The sequence below is a fragment of the Gouania willdenowi genome, chromosome 4 (genome assembly GCF_900634775.1).
Source record: "Gouania willdenowi chromosome 4, fGouWil2.1, whole genome shotgun sequence".
Classification (NCBI taxonomy): Eukaryota; Metazoa; Chordata; class Actinopteri; order Blenniiformes; family Gobiesocidae; genus Gouania; species Gouania willdenowi.
The window spans coordinates 24,490,354-24,507,609 of NC_041047.1; the positions used below are offsets into that span (position 1 = coordinate 24,490,354).

General features: G+C 38.0%; 1 protein-coding gene across 4 annotated transcripts in view; it reads right to left on the bottom strand.

Annotated features, from left to right (window-relative positions):
• suco (SUN domain containing ossification factor) overlaps window positions 1-17,256 on the bottom strand; it is a 47,032-nt gene that overhangs the window by 20,722 nt on the left and 9,054 nt on the right. For 3 of the 4 annotated variants that reach the window (XM_028443581.1, XM_028443579.1, XM_028443583.1), the window contains exons 3-6: window positions 3,293-3,407; window positions 2,381-2,494; window positions 1,006-1,322; window positions 224-364 (exon numbers count right to left, since the gene is read on the bottom strand). In XM_028443581.1, the coding sequence (XP_028299382.1) occupies window positions 224-364; window positions 1,006-1,322; window positions 2,381-2,494; window positions 3,293-3,407 (687 nt within the window). The remainder of the gene's footprint in view (window positions 1-223; window positions 365-1,005; window positions 1,323-2,380; window positions 2,495-3,292; window positions 3,408-17,256) is intronic. The other variant, XM_028443582.1, reaches the window with a different exon arrangement.

A 17,256-nucleotide genomic window follows, 5' to 3' on the forward strand; every position in this document is an offset into this window, starting at 1 on the left:
TCAAGGCCAAATTCATCATATAATTAAAAACATGATTGGATCTAAGACAAACACCTTTGAATTGAACAGGCAAACAATGGGAAAATGAAATCAAAAATAAAAAGCTGATGTAAGTGAGAGCAAGGCCAGCGGTCGGTGTTTGCACAGAGCAAGAGAGGCGGAGCTTCTACCTTAATTACCTGTCACTGTTTTTTTGATTGGTTCGTCATGGTCAGAAACTCACCTGAGGAGCGGGCTGCCAAAAGGGGAGTTTTCACAGGTTGCCAGTTCACGGGGAATGACCCCGCACTGTGAATCAGAGTGCTCAGCAAAGACAAAGCTGTTTGCTGGGAGTTCATCTCCTGCACTGGCAACCCGCACTGCACTGAGGGAAAGAAAGGACATGGTGTTTACCACACCACCTTATACAGGGAGGGGAGAGACAAAAAGAGATGAGAGGATGGGGGAGAAGGGGTAAAACAAAACAGAATGGAAACAAAGAAGTGTGGGTGGATGGTTAAACGGGACAGGAAGGAGTCTCTCTAGGGTAGGGTCATGTCTTAAGCGCTTGTGATTCTCAACACGTCGTAAAAGAAAGACGCCATGGGATGAGCGGAGTGTCCATGAGTCCAGATGTTATTGACACCTATTCTCATCATCAAGTTCATGTCCACAGAGAGGTTTTATCTCAATGTTCAAGAGCCTTCACGGCCAAATGTGTCCAAACTCTGACCGAGCACCACTTCATGGTGTTGCCCAGAAGGTCCATTTTAAAGTGAGAGCGGGAAAAGTTCAAGATGTCAAATCTCCTGAGATCGTATGAGGCTTGCAATCCATCATTTGGTAAAAACACAAAGACAACTGAGGAGAAGAAAAGTTAAACAACAAAACTACCAAAGACAATAGCTGGCATGATTGTGGGAACACTTTGGTGAGATTTCTCGCTCTGAAATTAAGTTTTCAAGTTAAAACCAACTTCTAATGCCAGAACCAAAGAGAAGTGGCTGAATGGGTGGCTGATCTTACCCTGTGTGGGTCCTGCTGGCACTCTGTGAGGTAGGCATGTTTTCGGCGTTCTCTAGGGTTGTGGTTGTGCTTGAATCCGAGATGGGAGAGGCAGCATGGGTGTCTTCAGTGGCCTCTCCAGGAGGATCTGTGGGTGTTTGGCCCTGAGCAGAATCTGGTTGTGGGGTAGGAGACGCAACGGCTTCCTCGTCATAGTTTTGAGTGTTGGACTGCACGGTGGAATCAGCTTGAGGGCGTGGGGTCGGGTCCTGTTCAGGGGCGATAGGGTCAGACTCTAGTTTTGTCTCCACCACGTCAGCCTCTTGCACAGTTACTTTCTGGGAAGGAGAGACGAGAACAATTGAAAGGTAAATGAATAACTGGTCCAAGATTGCTGATGATAATTTCATACAAATTGAATTTTGCTTGTAGTATACAAATACTAAAACTAGAAAATGTGATGTTTTTGGCATCTAAAAAACATAAAAAATATTAAAATCAAATCAGATCAAGTGTAGATTTTAACATCCTCTTTCCTAAAGTCAAGTGACAGATGTTTATCATTAACACATGATTGCGACAAGGTGATATAAACTTAAAGCTGCTTAACCACATTACTCACATTTAAAAAATTGTATCTGTACGTCATCCAAAAGTTGTTCTCGTAAATCCTCTGATAAGAATTTACTCAAATGTTGAAGGTAGAAATTGCCGTTCAAATGTTTGTTTTTGACTCCAATAACAAACCGCTTGTTGACAAATAGTCATTTGACTTGAACTTAGGAAATGTTTCGTGCATTGTAGGACTTGGAGTCCTGTAGAAGAACGCAAATATTTCTTCAAGAAGTGTTTTTACTTGATTCTTGCCGTGATTTCTTTTGTTTCTTCTCGAGACAACAAAGTGATTCTCTTGATGTAATTTTTTATCTGCTTTATGTTGATCAGTTTCTCTGTGAAATGTCACTGATTTCGGCTGATTCGGGTGTTTCCGTAGAAGCCACAATGTCAACATCGCCATTGTGAAGACACCAGAAATGTCACTTTGGCAGTATTTTTGGGGTCACACCGCAATCAGTAATTGATGACACACGTTCAGTTTTTTTTTTATCTGATTAATGTGGTTAAGCAGCATGAAGACAAAATAGTTTTTTCTCTATTTTTAGGTAATGATGCACTACTGGTTTAAGGTTTTCTTCCCTTTAATCGAGTGGCAACGAACACCATGACACAAAAATGCTCTGACATCTGCATTATTTTCTTATTATGTTTCATTAGAATTACGAAAGACACTTCTGTTAGTTCATTTTCTTCATCACAAACATCTGCGTCGTTTTTTTGTGCATGCTCAGCTTCAGTCTAGCACCTTAAATAGAACTCCAGTGTTGGATATACGTACATTCGTTGGTACCGGATCCTGCTGTACTCTGTGTTCTGCCTGCTTCTCTTGCACTGCTCCCTCTGTCTCTAGTCCCATATCGTATGAGGTGTGTGTCGCCCATTCTTCCACCGCCTAGGTTAAACAAACCATTACCATCATCATGTTTGAAAAACAAGCTTCACACAAGCATACAAACATTAAGACTTGATGAAATATTCCTAAATAGCAAGTTATAATCAGTGTTTTGTTTCTGTAGAAGTGCCTCTTTGGCTTTTCTGGTGGCTGAATAATCAAGTGCACAAGATCAGCGTCAGTGAAAAAGTGAAATTAAAGATCATCCAAAAATGAGAGGCAGTGTGCCCTAAAGGTATTTTATCAAAACAAATGTAATCATCATAATTGCTTTGGATCTTAGTGCTGTCCTTTAAATGAAACACCTGAAACCAGCTGTCTGAAACTGTGACGCATCAACCTATGACTCATTCGACAGAGTACATCATGTTCTCGACGGCGTGTAACTGGGCTGATTTTTGGCTAACCATTTACCTGGGAGCCCCTCTAATCCTCTCACGTCAACAACCGTTTCTTCTTGCTTTCCGTTACAGTGGATTATCAGCAGTAATGCTGTCCAGATAATGTGAATCTGCTAATACAGTGATTTATTTCCTTCTTTAGTCTGATGTAATTACACATACTAACAGCCCCACTTTGTGGTCTCTTTATTGTCTCTTCTTATCTTGATATGACCCACATATCTATATGAACCACAGTACTTTGTTACGTTGACAGGTAAAGAATTGTTTCTATGGTTATAGATTTCAAATATATAGGGTTAGTAGATGATCCACCTCAATTGTAATTTATAATCATATTTTAAGGTAAAGTAGGGAATTGGAAACATTCATGATGTATTTCCAAACAGTATCGCACCTTATTTTGTGTGGAGTCCCGTTCCAGCTCCGGGCTGTCATGGTTTCTGTCCTGGGTGGACTGACTTGGGCCAGACAGACTTTCCTCCGAACAATACACATCTTGACCAGGGTACCTGAAACACAAACAAGAGGGCATTTGTTAGCAAAAGTGAAAACACTTTCAAAGTATCTGTTCCAGCTGGAAGTGAAAGAAGAGCTCTGTAGAAAAGAAATAAACAGTTTTCCATGTTGATTTAACTTTACGGCAGGGGTTCTCAACCTTGGGTTCAGGAGAAACTGGGAGAGGGTGGCCAGATGCCTAATTAAACTAAAGATAATTTTTTTGAACAATTTGATGCTCATATTTGCTTATTTTTACCCTTTTTCTGCAACTACACCAAACTTGTCATATTTTAACCTACTTTCATCACTTTTTCTTGACATATTTTTGCTTCTTTTAATGTATTTTGCTACATTACTCCCATTCCTGCCAATTCTCTATTAAATTTCAACGCCTTTTCTGGAATTTTTTTTCCCACTTTCAAGACATTTTCGGCACTCATAAAACTAGGGATGTAACGATTCACTCAACTCCCGATACGATTCGATTCACGATACTGTGTTCACGATATGATTCTCTCACGATTTTTTCATTTACAAAATGGGACTGTAGACAAATTTTTTTTTTGGGAAAAAAACTAGAAAATACTGTATTATTTTCCTTTTATTTTTCATTGTCAAAAGAATTCCTTGATAAACTATTCAAAACAATGCAATTTAATGAAAAATAAATCTTGAATTAAATAAATAAAGGAAATAATACAAATGAAAATGAAGCCTATTAATTTAAATTCTGGTTCTATAATAAACAATGCAAAACTGCATAATAATTCTTTTTCTTTTAAAAGTGCAACTGAAAATGTATTTTGTGCCTTAACAATTGGACTTTAAAAAAAACAAACCGTCATTGCACTGATTTACGTCATATTTGTTTGGACCAGCAGAGGGCGCTGGTAACACAGTGGTCGGTTGGCATGCAGAAATTCTAGCAGTGAAGAAGAGAAGCTATGCTAGCAGACAGAGCTAATAGAAAAACGTGACTTATACAGATATTCAAGTAATATTACAGATTTTCTTTCGGTGCTAAAGGGGTAATGAATCATTTATTAACATATTTAAGCGTAGAAGGCAGCCAGAAAGAAAGTATTAGCAGACTCCGCCCGCCGCCTACACTTCCGGATAGCGCCCTCTGCTGGTTAAAAAAAAGTACTGCGATTCAATTGTCAGAAAATCGATATCAACCGTGATACCTATGAATCGATTTTTAACTGCCTTACGATTAATCGTTACATCTCTACATAAAACCCTTATGTCCACCTAATGTCACATTTACCCATTATTGTCATTTCTAACCTCTTTTCACCATATTTCATGCTTATTTAACTACATTTACAATTTGTCATGCCCATTATTTGTCAGTTTAAACGAATTATTCCTCTTTCTTCTGCCACTTTTAAGCCAATATTGAACCATTTTTAACACTTTTTCTACACCATTGGTTGGTCATTTTTAACCCTGACTAAAACAAGGATTTACATCTTTTAGATGACTATATACTATGGTGCCAATATTAATAAACTTCCTGGATAACAGTGGATATTATTCAGTTCAAGAAATAAATATGGTTATCACAGATTCATAGAACAATGGACCATCATTTTGCTGACTTCATGAATGGACCCCAAAAATCTCTCCCCTTTATACCCCCTTATAGATGACCCCGTCTCCACATGACTGTTCTTCAATGTTCATGTCAGTGTTCAACCACCTTCAGGTACAGTGGGGGTCCCCGGTCACTGACACCTTTATTTTTGGGGGTCATGGGCTGAAAAGGTTGAGAACCACTGCTCTGCAGCATGAGGACTTCTATGGCTAGAGCTCTTGACTCCCTCGGGGAATGCATTCTCTCATAAAAAGGCCACGAGATCAGTGAGAGAGCAAAAATGGCTTTAAGGGCTTGAGCACAACAAGTGAAGCAACGGCAGAAGAAAAGCGAAGGAATGAGGGACACAAGGGGAAAAAAAAAGAGCCTAAAAAAGCAAGACTGATAATAACCGATGGGTAAATAAAAGCCACAAAAACCAAACTACTCTTAATGTTTGCACTCCTTCTGCTGCACACACTAAATTTGTGAGTCAGTCTTCTCCTCGTGTGGGGTGAAATGTTGTGAAAGCTCAGAATAGTTTGGTTTCCTCAAGCTTAAGAAGGACCAATGTGGCTTGCAGCAGACAATAACACACTGTAATTTCCACATTTAAGTGCAGACCAAGTGGAATCATATATTAAAGTTAAACCTTAGGAGCAGCACAAGTTAAACTCAATTTAAAATAAGGGAAAAACCGTCACTAAAAACAACAGCGGGTGAACAATTAAGAAATTGCTGAAATTGAGAAAAAGCTTGGTATGATAGGAACATGGTAAAGATGAGAAGAGCTGCTGCTATAATCAGTGCAGACGGGGAACGTATTTTATTGCCCATATTTTTTCAGTTTGAAAATGTTTCCAGGTAAAGGGAGGCGTGGGTGGACTTGTTTAACCTGCTGCCTCCGAGACCCGATCATGGATAAGTAGACAAGATAATGGATGGATGTTCATCTAGGTCATGTGTGTCACACTCAAACACGAGCCTTGAGAGCATCGAATGTGGCACCCAGGAGAAAGAAGAAATGAGAGGGACAACATTAATCATCATGTAAATTCGGGGAAGGACTGTGTATGACTGATCACAGGTAAAGTGTACGTGATTAATCACACCTGATTTATATTAACGACTGGAAGAGGAAGCTACAGGCAGTCTGCAGGAGACGGAGGACATGAAACTCTAGTATAAAACTACAATCTGAAACTGTTTGTGTTTTGATTTTCTAAACCAGTGGTTCCCAACCTTTGGTTCATGACCCCATTTTGATATCACAAATTTCTAGGGACTCCAGGAACATTTTGTTTTTCTTTTCTAGAATTAGTTTCTGATCATGTTTATTAAAGTGCATTACAACAGTAGAATATCCAGGATTAGTGCACAAAGTGACAACATATTTTTTTATCCTGAAATAATTAAAAATATATTATTTTAATCATCTTTTTTTTTTTTTAACTAATTAGACATTTATAACAACCCCATCTGAATTCCAGGCAACACTGTTCTAAACCCTTAACTGGTCAGCAGTTCTGCTACAAGTAACTACATTGATTAAATATCAGCTGAACAGTTCTCTGTTCATATTTTATTTTATTTTGGGAGCTACCATAGCTAACTACAGTCAAATACACCAGCCTAACCAGGTCTATCACAGGCACAGAGTTAACTTAACTTGAACACCAAATGTAGTCCAACATGCATGTTTTATTTAGGTAATATTAAATTAGTGCGAGTCGGCTTTGAATCACAAGCTTTACCAAATCTGGCCATTCAAACTGAGTTATTGCAACATACAGGGCCTGTGTATACTAAACAGAGGATGCTGATTTTTTAAGGATTGCAGCACAAACCCATATGTATGCTAAGCGTTTGTTTAACTAACATTGCCTGTATGTATGTACAGTATGGGAGGAAGTACGTGTGCAAAGTTCAGACATATGGTGAGACCTCAGTCACTGTCAAACATGAAAATCAGGGCGGTTTGAGAGCCCCCCCACCACCACCCCCGTGTGTCTCTTAAATTGTTCCTGCCAAGTGGTCAAATATCAGCAGTGGGAAGAGAGACTGCATGCCATATAAACACATGAACTCATGTTAGCATCCTGTCAACAAGAAGGAGCTGAGCAGCAAGTCATACTTGAAAGTCTCGGGGGGGGGGAAAATACCTGTAGCAGCCTGTGCAATGCCACTCACACCACCTCCAGTCCAGCCTTGTATTTATTTATGACAATAAAGTTATGTAAAGTGACTAAATATAATTCTGTAATGGAAAAGTTAGGGGAAAGTTCAGAGATTATATATCCGCAGTTTCTGAGAAATCTATGTTTATGTATCATTCTTTTGAAAAAATACCTAACTAGTCTTTTACTATGGTCTACTGCAGGTGGTCATTCATATACATTAATGTATATAAGTTCCTCCTTCGTCCTATAGACCCCTATACAAATGGAAACGATCGGCGAGTGCGCCCAGCCAATGGGCTTCGACTTCTGTGGAACTGTGCACGGAAACAAGGCACAACAGCAAACAGGTAAATATGATTTTGGCTCTTACCTGACCCACACCTATATCAATGTGACCTTGTTATGTTCCACAATTCGCATGCAGAAAAGTAGAGGCGTGGCTTCTGGTAAATTGGCGGAGGAAGTGGAGCTGTTTAGGGCGGGACATCAAGACGTTTCTCAGAAACTCCCGATATCAGCTTTAAGGTAACGTTACATATAAACCATGATTCCAAAGTTATCAAATTTAATTGTTTTTTTTATGTATTTGCAACAGTACATTTAATCTAAATGGTATGAATTTATTTATATTTTATGTCTATATATTTACTGGAACATTGCAAAATGTGGCAGTTAAAGGCTTTGGCCTTCAGCAGCTGACTGACAGCAACACTTGACATTAAACCTCATAGTTTGTGTTTCTGCTGCTGATGACGATGATATATAGTCCCTATGTGCATTAACACCTCCTACCACATGCCTGTCCTGAAAGGGTTAAGACTCAGAGCAGCCACTAAAGCCAATGAGGGAAACATCTCGTTATGTATAGTGTACATGGAGCCACCACATGCAAGCTCTAAACTTAGATCTATAGCTTCAGGCGATGTCGCTTCCAGTTTCAAATGTCTCCCACCCATCTCTTTTTCCCCTTTATCTCCCTCAGCTCAAGTACTCGCAAATGTACTGATGCACGGAGAAGACATACGTCACTAAACATGTCTGGAATGCTTGCATCAGCGAATCATGTAAACATGTTTTTGCTTTGATTTTTTTAAATGGCTGGTGAAGAAGAATGACAGGCTTCTTCAAAACGAGAAAATAAACATTCCAAAATCTAACCAATGTACTGAGCTTCTAAGAAATAATGCAGGGCTTTTGTAGTTTTCAAGAAAAGCTCAATGGACCAAAATAAAGCACGTGTCAAACTCAAGGCCCAGGGGCCAAATCCAGCCCTTCAGAGCAATCAATTTGGCCCGCAGTAGAAATTGATGTTGAAAAAAAACCACAAATCCTGCAATTTTTCTCCCCAAATTATATAAAAATTGGTCAAAAAAAAAAATCAAAGGACCTTTAAGAATCTGTCACTTATTGCTTAGATATTCTTGATGCCTTCCATGCTTTGTCTAATTTTTAAATGGAAACGCAAATTTGGGCACATTAATGTAATTTGTTTTCCTGCAGCACATTAGTGATCTTTGGGACCTGGAACTAAAATGAGTTCGACACCCCTGCCCTAAGGTATTATTTCTCTTGACCAGAAAGAGGTTAGACCAAAATGTTCTTTCAACTTTCCTTTAGGCATAAATATCAGTTTCATATTCACTACACTGACATCATTTTCAACTCTCAGGCATGTGCTTTACCACATTTGTCAGCTCTAATTCAAGCTATTCAGATTTCCTTTTTCTTCAACAACGAGCGTGTTGGGTCAAACGATAATGTGAAACACTGCTTTCTCAGCACTTTGTACTGTACTAATCACTCAGATCCAAGGATATACCTACATGACAGGAAAGATAAGAAAGCTAAAAGGGTCTTGAAGTTCCTATAGCAACCTATGAAACAATAAATGCATACAGTAAAAGAGACTGAGGTGGAAAAGAAAGAAAAAAAGCAGTCTATTCATATGATTGACATACAGACAACCCCCGATGCTATTGGTACGTTTACCAAAGTGCATGTACGTAGCGTCTTGGGGTTAGGTTTACTCTTAATCACATGACCTAAACTGGCCAATGAGGGGCGCTGCGTACGGATAGAATGTCGGTATATTGATACGGAAACCGTACCGACAGCCACTGCCTTTTCTTAAATACTAATTCTGAGCCGAAAGATTTAAGTACAGTGTACAGTACTTCATTTCAGTTGTTCTGTGTATTCCAGGTGTCACTACTGAAAAAATAAATGGTCTTTTAGGGTATTGTCACTGAAATAAAAATGTCTTTGCTTTATGCAATGTGGTAAACATTTTGTCACAGTGAATATAAGCGGCTTCCAGTATTATGAGTTTTGTCTTGGCAGATATTACATTCTCAGTGTTTATGTAGGATGTTAAAAACGGTAGCACCATGAAATAATTCAGACAGTTTTTCACATTAGGAAACAGACTGAAAACTTCCCCAAAAGATAAGTTAAATATAAATAAGCTTAGATGTTCCGGTCTCAGTAAACCAAACAGCGGCTGTTTGTCTAGTCAAGTGATTGTAGATAGGTGAAGATCAATACAGGGAAGACTTTTTTTAGGGTACGCATGTAACTTATTTTAAGTTAAAGCTTTAGTGTAATTACAGCCGTTTCCTTTACGTTTATGTTCTTTAAAATTTGTATGCATCTTAACTTTCCTTGTTTTTTTTTTTGTTGTTGTTTGTTTAAAGGCCCATCAATTTACTTTGACAAGAGTCCACGTGTGCGAATGGACGTGGCTGCCAAACAGATCGCAAACACAAACATCACACACACCTTAGTCTACACGTCACTGAGCAAATCTCCTTGATGACTAATCAAAATCAACATGACTTCTGCAACGTGGCTTGTTAAAATATTGTGCAACTGATTCAAAGTCAAACTTTAAAATATGCACCACAATTGCCCTTATACAAACTGTGCATTGCTGTTGAAGGCAGAGACTCTTTTAAATGCCTGGTGAGTAGAAAGGGGAAAAAACCTGTGTGTTAACATTCCTTCTAAAAAGGAAAAAAGTGGGGGGGGGATTGGGAAACATGACCTACTTTTGGAATCAGATGTTTACGTAACTGTGAGACGGGATGAATGACGCACAAATGTATGGAGAGATAATGGCCACTTGGAACAGGGGACGTCTGCAAGTACACCGTGTACATTAAATACCAGCAGTGGGTCAAAATGCTGGAGGAGGGGCCTGGATGGGGGAGGACTAATGACTCAGCAGCTTCTTCTTCTCCTTTCTCACTGTAGCCACGTTTGCGCTCTCATTTTAAAAAAGCACCTGGGGGTTCAAAAAAATATATTTCTGTCTTTTGGTTTACGAGAATAAAGGACGTGTTTAAAAGGCTGCACAGAAACACTAAGCACGTGTTTAAATACCCCGTCTAAACATCTGTCCCCCTCACATTCTCTGATTCAGAATAGGCCCAAAGCCAACAAAGTACATTGATTCAACAATTAAACAATAGTGACAGGAGAGAGTGGCCTGACACAACCGAGGCAGACATTTGGGGGGTTGATTGTTCTGTTTAGACAGTGTTGTCCTCTCTATCCTCCTCTAGAAACAGGATGCACCCTCATTTCTTTTCCACCATCTGTTGGGAAAACAACAAAATGCTCCCTCATTTTCATGTTTCCCAGTCACTGACCTCACAGGATATCCTATAGCTTCTCTGTCCAACTTATGTTGACCAAAGCGTTACACCTCAGCACATGCAGTAATCAACTTGAGCCAGAGCAGATTAGTTGCTGCTCCATTTATCTCTCGTGTCCTGGATCTCAGAGTGGCTTTCTCCTTGTTAAAAGCTGACACACACACATACACATGTTGGCAGGGCTGGTTAGGTTACCATAATCTTAGACTGTCCTAAATTAATTACCAAAAGGGTGTTGCACAGTAGTGCGTGAATAATGGATGTACTGTATATTCTTCTTTTTAGTAGAGTGGATACAATTTTATTTCTTTGATCAAAGAAAGAAAGTCATTGTGATTTTTCACTAAAGCTCTAAAATTAATGTTAAATAATAAAAAACATTTAATAAAATATAATATTTAATTTAATACATATAATAATACAAAATAAAATGATAAAAAAAAAGCACTGGAACCCTGTTTAAACAAGCCTGACCCTAACCAAATAAATGTGCCTTTATGATATTTCGCATCCACAAGTTTAACCTTAAATGGTCTTTCTGAGCAGACTTCATTTGAATTAAAAGTATTGAGATGTCTATCATACATCACCATTTTGAGAAGAAATAGTGAGACGAGTTTTGGTCCATATCACCCAGCCCTACTACATTCAGAACAGTTTCCATTCGCCCAATATTGTAATAAATACCAACATAGGGTAATAGTGCAAAATATAAGGCTGTAGGACAAACATAAATTAGGAATATAAACTAAACAAACAACAGCAGAAATAAAATTTAAAAAAACACAAATGTGCAAATGACAATTGATGAATTTGGTTGGGGTGGTAACAGTTGTTGGGTTAAACAGCTAAACATTGTTAAGATTATTATACATTAACAGAGCAGATTTTGTTTTCTTATGTTCAACCAACTTCTACTTTAATAACAGTTCAGTCAGAATTGTGCCAAAACATAAACACAATTTAAAAACTAACAGTAATCGAGGCGCTTGCAATAAACACTATAATCACTTGATTTTATTTGATCTTTCTTTGTTTTGTTTTTTTAAAGGTTTTGCTTAAATTCGCAAAATCCTGAAAACATATAGAAGCAATGTTCACGATCACAAATGATACTTAGAATTTCTTCTACCACTGACTATGACACATTTGCTTCATTTGTTCTTAAATAACTCAACAACTTAAAATAAAAAAGTCTGTAGTAAGAAAGAAAGAAAGAATTCAACAAGATCCACAGGAACAAGCATTCAGCGTCAGTGGGAAATTTGCATATCACCACATCGCAATGGTCCTTATTTACTCTATTATTCGCTTTCTTGTCATTGAATGACATTAAACTCCTAATACTGTATCATGTGACTGTGAAACAGACACATGACACCGGCTCTCAAAATAAATTCAGGTAGACACATGTGAGGACAAAAGTCACATGTTAAGTTACAAACAACAGCACTGTGTTTACCACCGTATGGATTAATTTACTTTGTAAATAACCACGTCAGGCACGCCCAGCTTGTGGTGTGGAAAGGACAGTGGAGGCGTTGACTTGTTCTTGGCTTGAATGAAAGTGTGTCCAATTGCCATCAAAAACAGCAAAACCAAAGATCAAGTGATCAGGTGGATCAGGTGATGGGCTCTCTGCTACAAATTAGCCACACATACAGTATGTATTTGAACACCAATACATCCATGCACAAAGGCACTGGAATCATCCATTTATTACAATGTTCTTGCTTCTGTAAACATGTTGACCCTGCACATTGGTGTGGCTGTTCATTCTCCATGGACTGACCTCATCCAATTTATAGTGTATTAGGTGTAAGTGAAGAAGTCATTTCATTAAACAGTTTAAATCAATGTTTTGACTCATATCATAGGGGTTAAGGTAGGTACAAGATATTGTTAATGATGTTTGTGCAAATTAACTTTAAATCATTAACTCACTCACTGCCATTGACGCACATATACCGGTACAGCATTTCAAATCCGAACGTTCACTGCCATTGACGAATATGTACGTCAACTGGGTTTTTTCACGGGGGTTGCTAAGAAACACTGTGGCATTGGTCTCCAATTATATAGCAGACTTCTACTGTGGTGAAGTAACCAACTCCAGCCCTGTAGATGGCAGCACCGCACTTTGGGTGGAGAGATTAGCCGATGACTATAAACAGCACAGAAGGAGGTGAAGAGTTTGTGACGGAAAAAATGGAAAAACGAGTCTAAGACGGTGGATGTAAAGCAGTGTAAACTCAGAGCAGAGCATGTGTTGATCAAGGTGAATTATCAGGAGTGTGTCAATCGTGTTAGAAGGCCATCAACGACCGGTGAGACTCGGAGCTTTTCGCGACACCGCATTTCATTTTGCAACGAAACTGTGCAAATGACAACAAACACTTTGAATCAAAAGTCCAGTCTGAGTGTTCATTTGTTGTTTGATAGAAGGAAACCAATGTTCAGATGTTGGAGGGGTCACTAAAGCTAAAAATATTAGCCTCAAAGACAATGTTCTGCTTGACAAATTCTTTTTTTCACAAAAAGCCTGATTTCTCAGCTTCTGGGTCAAGATATGGCATTTTCTGTGAAACCTACTTATATTCAACTGCTTATTACGGAAGAACCATTGCTGTTTTGCATAATTTGTCATTTTGCATATTTCTGGTGTTATTTTGTGTACTTTTTGTTTCGTATGTTCTTCTGTTATTTTGTTGTAAATTTGTGTATTTTTGGATATATTTCGTGCATTTTTTTGGACGTTTTGTATACATTTTTCTGTTTTTCTATTTTTATAATAATTTCAATTGTTTTAATTGTCTTTAAAGCTGATATCCGGAGTTTCTGAGCAATCTATGTTTATGTATCATTCTTTTGAAATGCAAAATTTGAGGCTGTTTAGGGCGGGACATCGAGACGTTCCTTTTTGAGTCCTTTTATTGGAGGCCAAAGAAAATTAGTTTGAGGGCTGCATATGGCCCCCGGGCTGCCAGTTGCTCATGTCTTTCTGATCTTGAGTGATCTTTCGCTCCAAGTGTGTGAACTGTGCAGTGATGCAAATAAAGTGTTGCAGAGTTTACCGTAAGATGTTGTGTGAATGAACAAACACACCTTTGTTTGAGAGTCTCCTTGGGGCACTAATTGAGGTAAGTCACCTGATGGAAGGAAACTGACTGCATTTGTGGATTCAAGTTACCAGCATTGGCCTTGTGTACAAGGGTAGGTGTGTGGTGTTTCTCAGAAGGTTTCAATGGGAGTAATTTATGTCATTGAACCTCTAAACCTGAGGGGTTCTCAACTCATGGATTGGGATCTAAAAGTGGGCCACAGACCTTTTTTCCGTGGGTCATTTGCCTAAACAAAAAATAACAAAAAGACATTGTGCCTTTATTTTGAAGGGGATTTCTCAATGGCAATTATTTGAAGTAAAATACATTTTAGTATGTACCTGCTAATAAAGAAACAAATAATTTTGAGTCGTTTTAATCGCACTTGCTAGAGGCAGCTATCTTGGAGAAAAATGAAAGTTTACCTTCCTGGCATCACTGTCTGAAAGTTTTTATTAATAAACTTCTCATATTATAACATGATTTGTAAACAAGATTCATATTTATGTGCTTTAGTGGAACTATGTTGAATATATTTAATTTGAAAATTAATACAAAAACTTTATTTTGTGTTATTTGGCTGCAATTGATATAAAGATTTAATAGATATAGTTCACGTATGATAATTAAAAAAAATAGCACTCTGGAATTTGGCAGCGCAATTAAAGTATAAATTCTAAACTATTAAGAAGGAAATAAAGGCCTTTGTCTTTTAAGCTGACTTTGAACTGAATTACTGACACAGCTAAAGAGGTTGACAGGGAGTTCTTCCATTAAAGGGTGAATATACTGTATTACTCACTCAGATTATAATCCCACACTGCAGACGTCGGCATTTTCAACCCTCACTCTAATTTTGTGTGTCATGGGGACATAACACACAAAATAACAAAAAAATACATAAAACAGCAAAAATACACAGAATGATAGAAAAATGAATCCAAAAACACAAAACAACAAACAAGCACGCAAAAAATGAGAGAACAATAAATGATTACAAAAACAAATGTTATTTTTTCCCCGTGTTAATGCTCAGCTCGGTCACTATTCCTCTTTGCACCTTTACTTATACCGTCTTGGCCGATTTGTTGTTGTTAATTTAATGTGACTCTGGGACATGCACAAGAATTCCATTGTCCCTGTTATTTTTTGGCACGTGCATATGGCAATAAACTTTATTCTATTCTAAATGCCTGACATGAATGCTGATAATGTGGCCCTTTAATCTGACATTTTGTGGCCCTCGTGATAGAAGTTGCCCTTTTCTGCCATAATGTAACAATAACCAGTGTTATTCAATTTACCAGAAGGTGATCATTTCATCAAACGTTTTGTCTTTTTATTGGTGGAGGTAGGGCTGGGCAAAAAATCTATTTCAACAATTTATCGAATTTGTAGATAAAAACAATTTTTATTTTTCCAAATTAGAGTTAAAAAAAAAAACAATCATTTTATCTCTTGAGGACAATCACAGCAATAAAGTTGCACTTTTGACACTATATCTAGAGATGTCTTGATACAACTTTTTCACTTCCAATCCGATACCGATATTGCAGCCTTGCGTATTGGCCGATACGATAACAGAACGAATCATGCATACTTTTATGACTTATTTTGTAGTGTGGAATGTCAGAAAAGGCTTGATCAAGTGATGTCACTCAAACAGAGAACAATAGTCAGCAACAGTAGGTATGAAAAAAACTGACCCATTTATTATGAACCAATTGGTTACATACATTATAACCTTCAACATAATATCTACAGTATTCTACAATTGAATAAAATAAATTAAAAAAATAAATTATATCGGTTATGATATCGGAGATTTTAGATGCAGTCCGATATTCGTTTTCTGGCTGATATCGGAATGATATCCGATATCAATATCGGAATGATATCCGATATCAATATCGGATCGGGACACCCTTAACTATATCTGGAGATTTTTTTGTAGGCAAAATCGCCCAGCGCTAGGTGGAGGGTAAAAACGTGTTTAAAGGGAAATGTGAATAGTCACTGAACTCTTCATGTAGCATGAAAGGCCAAACCAAACTCATCTGTCAAACTTGACGTGTGAACCTTTGACGAAAAATATAAAGTTGTATAGCTTGTCTGACAGGAGGAAAAGTCTACCAAAGCTTGTATTGACACTATTTTATAATGTTAAAATATTGGCAATGACATTAGGTCCACATTACTTCAGCCACATGGTGCTGAGAATCATCTCACAGTGGTTCTCGTCAGACGGGATCAAAGAGGCTTGGAAAACAAACATTGGGAACGTCAACCGGGGACAAAGGACTAAAGGATGCAGTCATGTGATATAATATCATTTGAGAGGAAAAGCCATTTGGGATGGATACAACAATGCACGTGCAGTTCCAAACGGTATGTACGCATCAGTTGTCACAGCAGGAGGAGGACAACTCATCAAACATTTACCTCAGTACACACTCAAAGCGATTATTCATTTGCATTTTCCATACTTACTCGACGCATTCTGATTTAGACATTAAGCAGCATGTTTTTCGGAATATAAAACATTTGAAATATTCTGATAATGTGTTAAATTCATCTACTAACACCTTCAACTTTTTTTTTCCAAACCACAAAAATAAAAATTGTACATTATATGTTCATGTCTACTGCAAATGTTAAACAGAATGTGTTGTCTGGCCCTAAAACTATAGATTTGTTGTGTGTCAATAAAACCTAGCCCACCAAGAAATGAGTACACAATGTTCTTTACCGTCTCTGTGTACCAGCTACGGTCAGGGCTTCTTTCAATGGACCGCCCCTCCTTCCACAGATAAGTTACACATACACAGACCTATAGATTTCTTTTTCAACTGCCACTGAACCAACAAAAAAAACAAAAAGAAAATATGGGGAAAAGGTCTTGCAAAGACATAATTCATACATGAGTGCTAGTACAAGGTAAACAGTGATGATCTGCGAGTGTTAGAAAGGCGTGGGGGAGGGGAGGAGAAGAAAGCAGAGCAATTTCAGGACGGAAAGAAAACCAGGCTGCCTTTAGGGGGGCAAGAAGGAGCCAAGAGAATGTGAACCATGACCGAATTCAGATATACAGTATATAGTACTGTACACAGCCAGCCACACATTTATGACCACAAACACTCCAAGAGAGAGACTTTAAGTAGAAATGTTTTCACACTGAAACAAACTGTTGAAATTCCACAAGCTAACAGCAAAAGCTGAACAAATGTCTCTAAGGTTCACAATAAACCAGAATGCACTTTGGATTTTCCTTTTTCCCCTATTACTCCTTCCTTTTTTTCTCAAACCAGCAAACACAAAGTAACTAACGTAGTTTATTGGTTCGA